The sequence below is a fragment of the Eupeodes corollae genome, chromosome 2, assembly GCF_945859685.1.
Source record: "Eupeodes corollae chromosome 2, idEupCoro1.1, whole genome shotgun sequence".
Classification (NCBI taxonomy): domain Eukaryota; kingdom Metazoa; phylum Arthropoda; class Insecta; order Diptera; family Syrphidae; genus Eupeodes; species Eupeodes corollae.
In genome coordinates, this window is record NC_079148.1 from 7,596,337 (window position 1) to 7,605,750 (window position 9,414).

The 9,414-nt window shown below is 30.5% G+C and overlaps 1 protein-coding gene across 8 annotated transcripts in view; it reads left to right on the top strand.

Annotated features, from left to right (window-relative positions):
- The window catches only part of LOC129948554 (AP-1 complex subunit gamma-1), a 33,393-nt gene extending 31,718 nt beyond the window's left edge, over nt 1-1,675 (top strand). For all 8 annotated transcript variants that reach the window (XM_056059627.1, XM_056059628.1, XM_056059631.1 and 5 more), the window contains 2 exons: nt 744-851; nt 945-1,675. In XM_056059627.1, the coding sequence (XP_055915602.1) occupies nt 744-851; nt 945-1,046 (210 nt within the window). In that variant the 3' untranslated portion in view covers nt 1,047-1,675. The remainder of the gene's footprint in view (nt 1-743; nt 852-944) is intronic.
- The last annotated feature ends 7,739 nt before the right edge of the window (nt 1,676-9,414 follow it).

The following is a 9,414-nucleotide window of genomic DNA, read 5'->3' on the forward strand; positions in this document are numbered from 1 at the left end:
AACTGTTAGTAATGCAAGACGTTCTGAGGAGGGCAGGCACCTGGTGGAACAACATCACCACATGTCAGGTCACACAAACCATCTGGGCAACACTGGATTTAAAACGTCTAAGGTGCTTGCTATCTCTGATAGGAAAGCACGCCACGCGACTATGTGTATTCTCAAATGACTTGCAGAAGCTGTATGGAAGAGGAGGAAACAATTCTTCATCTTCTCTGTACATGCCCTGCTCTGGCTTGAAAACGCAAGAATTATCTTGGAGAATTCTTCTTTAACGATCTAAACGATCTAAAAAAGGACTCAAAATGTTCCATTGAACTTAGGAGGAAGCCTCAGAAATCATGTGGTATCACAATGGGCCATTAAACTGGCCTAAGTGTGTCCGTTTCCATCTTGGACAGCCACTTTAACCTAACCTAACCTGGGTTGAGTGTATCAAAATAAAATTAAAAACTCAAGCCGTCAAGCCTCTGCTAAATAATATATTGTGTGTGATCTATACACTTATTATTTGCGGAACTCTCATAAGACCTCCTAAGCAAAGCATATAGTAAACCCTTTTGATATGTACTTAGAATTTAGTTTTGAATTTTTGGGATCTTCTTCCACAAAACTTCAAAATAATTTAAATTTCACTTCCGTGCTATTTTTTTGACCTCAACTGTACGCCTTCAGTATTTGTGTTGAAATAAATGTGGCTTGTTTTTTTTAAAAACAAAATGTATTCTTCTCGTGTCTTACAGGCTGCAGTTCCTAGGAGCTTTACTCTGCAAATGTTATCGCCATCGGGTTCCTTACTTGCACCAGGTGGTGTTATAACCCAAGAAATGAGAGTCGTTAGTACGTCCAAGGTGAGTTTATTTTAAAAATCTGCATCTGCATAGAATACATTACACAAAACGAATCTTGTCATGCTATAAACATCATGCTTAATCTTATTTTAGGCCATCCTCCGAATGAGGTTACGCATATCATATGTATTAGATGGTCAACCGGTACTCGAACAAACGGAAGTGACTGGATTTCCCGATAATTCCCCCGAATAAAAATCAAAATAATTAAATTTATATATATTAAAAAAAAAGAAAAAGAATTAATAACAACACCATCAATTTTGTAAAATACAAACAGACAACATAAACAATTAAGTAAACCAACCAATTATATTTGAATGTAAAATTTATTATTTGTATTATTCCTATAATTACTATGAAATGAAAAAATTGTTAACTGAATTGTAAGAAAGAAAAGTGTTGGTTATTAAGTTTATACAAAAATGTTTGTTTTACTTTTTTAAAAAGATGACAGATTCCAGCATTTCTTCTTTTATTTTCTAAATTTGTTGAATAATTTGTTTAATTTTTTCCTTATTTATTTTTTAGTATTTTCAAATTTTAGTTTCTTTTTCTATACAACTTTAAAAAAAAAAAAAACAGAAACACAAGAAGAATAAAAAAGACACACTCACATAGTGGCAACTATAATTACTTTTAAAAGCGGATTTTTATTATTTATTTATTTCAAAATTGTGTTAGAAAAATGTATTATGTATAAACGCTTTTTGAATGGAATTCAAAAAAGAAATTATATATTAAAAAAGAAACGAAAAACAAAATAAAAAAAAACATAAAACAAAACGATTCAAATGGCTTCAAATAAAGTTTTATACTTAACACCGTCCCGTTTCCCGTTGGTATTTTTTTTTTATTAAATCCTGAAAAGTTATTATTTTAAAAATATTTGTTTTATTTTATTTTTCGATTTGTCAAGGAAAATGACGTGATTTCTTATCAACATTTTCTATGTTTCTATTTGCTAATTTATTACATGCTATTAGTTTGTAATAACTAAATGTTATTGTTTGTTCGCATTATAATTTTTTAATTTGGTCATGTATTTTCAATTCTATAAACGTTTTTGTCTTCTTTTTTTTAGTTACCATAATATAAACATAAATTAGATGTAAATGAAAATACATAAGAACTAATGTACTTAAAATAAATTGAAGAAATATATATAAATATATATTATATTAAAAAAATATGTATTGTTTTGTTTTAATATTCTATGCAAATTAGGAAAATGTCATGGAATTATATTGTACAGGGTGTCCTTTAGTCCTAAGTGCAGAAGATAACAGTGAGTTCCTGAGGTCAAACAAAATAGGTCTTCATTATCTTCTTTCCTTTTATATACATATCGTCGCCCTAATATTGGGTTGCCGTAAGCGCCATTTTAATGTTTCTGGGAAATCGCATTTTAAGTTTTGAATGCCAATTGCTCGAAAACCAACCGCTGGGATTTTTTCATTTTTTGTCACGATATTCATACGGATATCTTCTTTCAGAAAATGTAATGAATTATTCTGCAATGCTTTTTGTTTTCAAAATATTTAAAATTTATTACAAAATGAGTTTGCCGTATACGCCACTGAATTCAATATTTTCTTTTACTCATACACGTACGTAAAAAATTGTGCACTTACAGCATTCCAATAATAAATTAATAAAAATGTATTTATTGAAAATCATGAAAAATAAAACACAGTCAAGTTTTTTTGTTTCAAAACAAAAAAGATAGTTTTTGAGATGAAAAAATATATTTATTTTGTAATTAAATTCATAAAGTAGAAAACTACACAGTTTTTAACTATTTATTTGTTTGTATACAGCAAAATCACAGTTATTGTTTTGCACACAGTCTTGCGTTATTATAATAAACGATGAAAAAGAATATAAATAATAAAAAATAAAATATATGACTTCAAACATTTTATACATTTTTGCTTACGACAAAAATAACTAAGTAATAAAATAAATAACTTAAAAACAAAAATTCACATTAGATTCTACAAAGTATAATAGAATATTACTATTATTTCAGTTGCTTGAAAAGAGCTTCAAAATACTTCTTGTCCTCTGATGATATAAAAGTATACAAACTTTTTATATCATTAATTTTTTCCTTTGATATAGTTTTTGTTCTCTGAATGGTACTAAAATTTTGATTATATAAGTTCTTCGGTGTTCCTAGAGTAGTTTTAGTAGGTTTTTTAATTAATGAAATCGATTTATAATGTACATCTCTAGCATTTGTTCTAAAAGATTGTTGAAACAAGTGAGGATCCTCATACTTAATAAATTTTATTTTTGAAAAAGGCATAGTTGCAAAATTTAAGAGACTTGCTTTGGCAGAGTACGCTTTGAAATCTGATGGTTGCATCTGAATTAATTTCAGGTTACCTTTTCGTAGCGTATGTTCTTAAGTTGCCTGAGAAGTGCTAATGGACTATGTATCTCAATGTTCTTAAGATGCTTATCTATTGTTGACTCAGAGTCAACTTCCTGTATGAGTGAGTGTCCAGGCACAGAAAATTTTTGTAATATCATTTTCAGGTTAGGTGACTTGTGAAGAAACGTATTTGAAGCTGTTGACATTATCTTGTATTTATTTTGTGGGACACAAGAATCACTCCATAATGTCAAAATTTCCACATGAGGATGATCTGCCAAGACGTTCTGTAATATTTTAATCAGAGCACTGGCTATATCGTCACCAGAGCGACCACTATGTACTTCACTCCAAATAGCGCAGTAAGTTACTTTTGGTTTTTGTAGGCGGGGCAAACTGTTACCGTTAAGTTAAAAACACTTAGTTTTCGTTTGTAATAAAATGAGGAAGCGTTTTCTTTGGGAAGAGAAAACACGCTCTGGAGGTCAAAACAAATTATCAAGTTTTTTGGCTCCAAGTTGTTTCTGTCTAAGTCTCTTTCGGTCTTCATGAATATTTTGTCATCTTTATGCTCATTAAACTCTGCAATTTCATTACGTGTAGGATTTTCTTTAGCTTTAAAAGCATTGGTCTTTTTTTGGCTTGTAAAAAGACAAGTTAAATGCATTGTTGAACTCCTTGCGGTATATGCAATCTTTGACAGGGTCATTCGTAGACTCCTTATACAATATACAAGGAGTACAACTTTGTGATATTTAAGTGAGGCTGCAAATATTTTCTATCTGAGCTCTCCCTACAATAATGGGAATCTACTGTAGGGAAGCTTCTAATGTGATTATGAATCTCTTTTATTTTTCCGGGAAGGGTCACTTTTTTAGTGTTTTTTCCTTTATTGTAGGACTTGTGGCTTCCGTTTTTATTGAGGTTATTAAAATAATAGTATATTCTTTTTTCGTTTATTGAGAGAGTATTTAAAAATTTTTTTTGCAGACTTGATGAATTATGTTATCTTTTTCCAAATAGAAGTTAAAAGTTTGTGTTTTTTTTTGAAGATTCAATTTTTCTTCAACGCTTAATTGGAACTTGCTTTACAAATTTGCAGTAGAAAGTTGGCTTTTCTATGTCAGATAAGCTCCAAAATGAATTGAATATGCTTTGTCTCACTTCAGGAGAAAAGATTTTTGTACACAAATGAAAACAGGTATGCTTACACGGTTCCATCACTTTCCTTTCCTTAATATTTGTTCCTTTAATATTCATGTACTCCCTTCCAGATTCTCGCAAACGTTTTCTAAGGTGCTGTTTCCACATTTCAGGATTCTTTTGTCTTTTTCGAGTAGAGCTTTTTGGAGTCAAATCACTTCCTATTAAAAAATATTTCATGTAAGTATATGTAGTTCTTATGTTCTTATAAGATCTTATTTACCAGAAGTATCACACTCTGATGGCATACTTCTTAAACTCTCTGTTAAAAGTTGTGGCAAATTCGGTTCATCAACATAATCAGGGTCATTTACGCTATCATCTGACCCTACAAACATGAAACAACGACGTTATTTAAGAAAAAGAAAGTCTAAATGAATTCATTTTTTTTACCAAAGTCTTCTCCCGATGAACTTGAGGAAGCACTATTTGTTTTTTCCCTGAACTCTATCTCATTTGGGACTAGCTCGTCCAATAAACTTAAAAGATTAGAAACAATAAATTAAATCTAATACCTACATACATACGTGTACCTATAGAATATAAGTTCTTACGAAAGAAGGGATTCATCCATAATGGGTACTGGAGAACTCATTTTTATGATCTTTTAATGAGGTCCTTTCACGACAAGAAATGGGAAGCAACTGATTTTTTTTCTAAGAGAACCTTATTTATACTTTTTACGGGCACAGTAAAATTGTATGCACGTACGGCAAAACCAAACAAAAATATTTTTTACAATGACGTACGTGCATACGATTAAATAGCGTTACCTTGTATATTGTAGGCACATAAGTCAAAACAATACTAAACAGGTATTATAAATTTTGATGGCGTACGTTACAGGACAATAAGACGTACGTCAAAACAATTCTTAAAAACAAATCTGCTTAAATTGTATGGAAAATTTGACGCAAATGCCAGATTTTGGCGCTTACGTCAAAACAATACGTGAACTTTTTGAATTGGGTGGATATACGTCAAAACCATTCTGTGTATCTTTGCAATGGAAAGAGATAGAGCAAAGCGGATACAAGATTTGGAAAGAGCTACCCCGAAAACATAGAACTGCATACCAAACTCAAAAAGTGAATTTTGGCGTTTACGGCAACCCAATATTAGGGCGGCGATATGTAATTCTAAAGTATGTGTGTATGTCACTGAAATACTCTTAAACGGTTAGACCGATTTGAATGAACTTTTGTATGCATTTTAGTGGCACCCTGGATGTTTTGAGTTCTCCCATCAGCTTGGCAAATGGCGCAGCAGTCGTTCTTTTTCTATACTAAGTTCTTTATCTATACTGCAACTAAACGGCTGGATCGACCTGAACTAATTTCTGTGTATGCATTTAAGTGAAGGTATTGCAGTTGATGTTGAATGGTCTTGTATTCGATGTGTACATTGTATACTCTGTTGTATGAAGAGATAAAATGCATCAAATTTCTAGACAATTTCTGGAATATGGAAGATGCGTTGATTGAAGCAGATTACAAGCGAATTATATTAATCATGTGTGACTTCGTAAACGAGCTATGGTAGCCGCGAAAATTTCGTTTTTGACGCCATTAACTTCAAAATACAACAGTCATACCCCCGGCAATGAGAAATTATTCAAATCGACCGACATTGTTGCCGATCCTGACTAAGCAGTGAACAATCCTGTTAAATTCATGAATTCACTCTATTAACCAGAAATTCCACCACATGACTTGCGTTTAAAACATTGGCTCACCTATCATTTTACTTCAGAATTTAAATGCACCAAAGCTATGCAAAAACTACGAGTTTCTTTTATTATGTGTTTTTAAATAAAAATTCGCCTGAAAGTCTTAAAATAGTTAAAAACTAAAAAGCTTTATCATACACATACGTACATAATAAACCACACAGCTTGGTCACCAAAAACCCCACAATGATTATCTCAAGAACCAATTGTTGTCTTTTGTGGCGAGGACTGTAGGACATCCTATTGATAACGAAAACCGTTGAATGATATTAAAGCTGTCTCTCTACATGAAGATTTATTTTTGCTTTGGGTCTTTTTTGTTTCATTACATTGTCCGGGGAGAGTACGATAACTCAGGCGACAAAGTTTAATGACGGATTTGTATAGAACAGTTAAAAACAAGCATTTTTTACCATGGGAGTGGGGTCTATCTCCCTATTGGTAATACTTACAACTAAGTTTTATAATTTTTTTTAAGCCAACACTTTTGTCTATTAGCTTGTTTTTAAATCGAGTCAAAACTAAACAATATGTTAAGTAAATCTCAGACCTGACTGTTTGGCAGCATTTACAATTTATCTAAGATTAAAATGTATCTTCGGTAACATTGAATTTTATGTACGATGAGATGTAAATTTTAACATATAGGCTAGTCTACTAAGAAAATTTGTGCTGAGCCTCCAAAAACAAAATTACATTTAGACGAATAAAGTATTAAATAAAAACGTTTGTGTACTAGCCTTATTATTTATATAAGAAAAACTTTTACAGCATAGTTTAAAAAAAAATTGTTTTTTTTTTATAATTTATTGCCCTTATTTGTTTTTAATAAAAATTAGATGTTTGTATGTCCTCTACTCTTGAGAAAATTGAAAATTACAAACAAAAAAATATTAAACATTTTTTTACCATTTTTAATAAATTTTTGAGTTTAATTTTTTTTCAAAAACTACAAATAGTTTTGATTTAATTAAAAACTGGCTAATAGAACAGAATGTTGGCTTTAAAAAAATGCATCATACTTAATTATGAGTGTTACCGATATTTTTTTTCATTTTAAATAATATTTTTTTAAAATTGCCCCTACCGTTTTTAACTGTTCTATACAAATCCGTTATAATATCTTGTCGCCTGAGTTATCGTACTCTTGCTCATTGTCCAAATAAAAAAGATTTGGCCATGATTGTTGACAGATTAGTGAAAATACATTATTCTCGTATCAGCTGTCAAATCTATTCAAGCATATTTTAACTTTCACTTAATAATGTTTTGATTTTTTTTAAATTCTGACCACCGACCAAAATCAAAATATGGCAGATCCAGGGATATATTCTTATGACATATTTTGTTTTTATTCAGCTGTCATTTTTATTTATTAAGTTATGACACTTTTTATGTGCACCAGAAGAAAAAATTAACTCTATCATAACTTGTACAATATTTGAGTAATCATTATTTATTATTGTAGTGGTTTCCATGCAAATAGAAGCATTAACTCTCTCGAAAGATTTATATGAACAAATCGCATTTAGATCAAAAATAAAATCAATTTATGTTGCCCAATAGAACAAAACGGTCTGCTAAAATCAAAAAAAAATCTTTATTTTACCAATGGAAAACCCCATGAATTAGTACCAAACAAAATGTCGCAAACTCTATAGGCAAATGATAAATAAATCAAACAATTTTTTTTTTTTTTTTTTTGAAAAATCCAATTAGCCTTTTCTAGATTTATTATTTATCATGACCAAATGTTTGTTATAATACAGTTAAAAAAAAAAAACAAATGATGGACTTGGCTATCGTGAATCACCCTCGAAATAAATTCTTTTCAAATAATTTAGAAAAGCAGTTCCCAATAGGCTTGCCAGATTTGCATAAACTTAAATAGCAAATTAATTAATTTTGACTTTAAACTTTGCGTTCACGTAAGAAAGATCACTTAAAATAAACAATTGACAAATATGAATTTATCCTAGTTTTTAAGATATAAATCAACGAGAGAGCGTTTGAAGTATTAAAATTCTATAGCGCAAACCTTACGGCACAGTCTGGCAAGCCTGTGGTTCCCAGGAAAAATTGTATTTTTTAATACTTCTTATAAGAAAATAAATGATTATGACGTTCTTGCCAGATAAGTGGTTTTTAGGAACTAAAAGCAAAAATATGGTGGGTGACTAATACCGCTTCTTTCTGTTTAATGTTTACCATTTTCCTGCAGACATGTTGGACAGGATGCATATGCTACAAACTTAATGTTTGCTGCTTTTCAAAACTACTTATCAAATAACTTATTTTTTAGTTCTGCACTTTCCTTTTTTCTGTCTTTAGTTAAAACTTATATCTTCTAATTTGAGATTTGAAGTAATTGGCATTTATGTGATGACACTTTGACGTGCCACTTTCTCTTTTAATAATTACCACCACTTGCTATATCTCGTCACAATGATGAAATAAATCATAGAGACAATTCGCAGGAAATTAAGGACTTCAATGTAAAGACAAAATATTTAATTCTAGCTGACTAATGGAAGATTATTCAAAAAATCGTCCTTAATGGCTGCATTCAATATCAATACCTTATAAACGAGTTGGATACATAATTGAAAAAGCTGGCAAAAAATTAAAAAAACTTTCGTGTTTTTACCAAAAAACATACAAATTTTATAACAATTTTCTGGTACCCTAAATTCAACAATAGATACCAACATATTCCAGAAATTCTTCTATAGCATTGATTTCCTTTTTTGACACTCCAACTGTTTTGAATCAGCTGGTATACATAACACTAACAAAAAAGCATCAGGATACCTTATCTATCTGAGATTGAACACAATCAAGGGGCAGGTTCAGACAACATACGGGACTTCAATTGCAGTTAACTTCATTATTTTTGAACGTGCATTTTGACCAAGGCAACAAGGCAACTAGTTAGACTCTCAAGTGTCTTAAATTTTAAAATTTAGACCCTTACTTCACAAAAACCTCTACCTTCAGTTCATAGTACACAAACTACCAAAAGTATTATTGTTTACAAAACACTCCTCAGACAAGCTATACAATACGATTTGTATCTCGTATTGTAAAGAAATATTACTAATTTTTTTCCAAATTACCAAAAAACCATTTTAAATGAATTTGTGCAGAAAACAAATAAATCATAAAGTAATTAAGGTAACCTTTCAGTTCAATGAAAAAATATGATCAACTGTCATTTTGGCTGAAGTAGACTTGACTTGATAGTTAGGGAG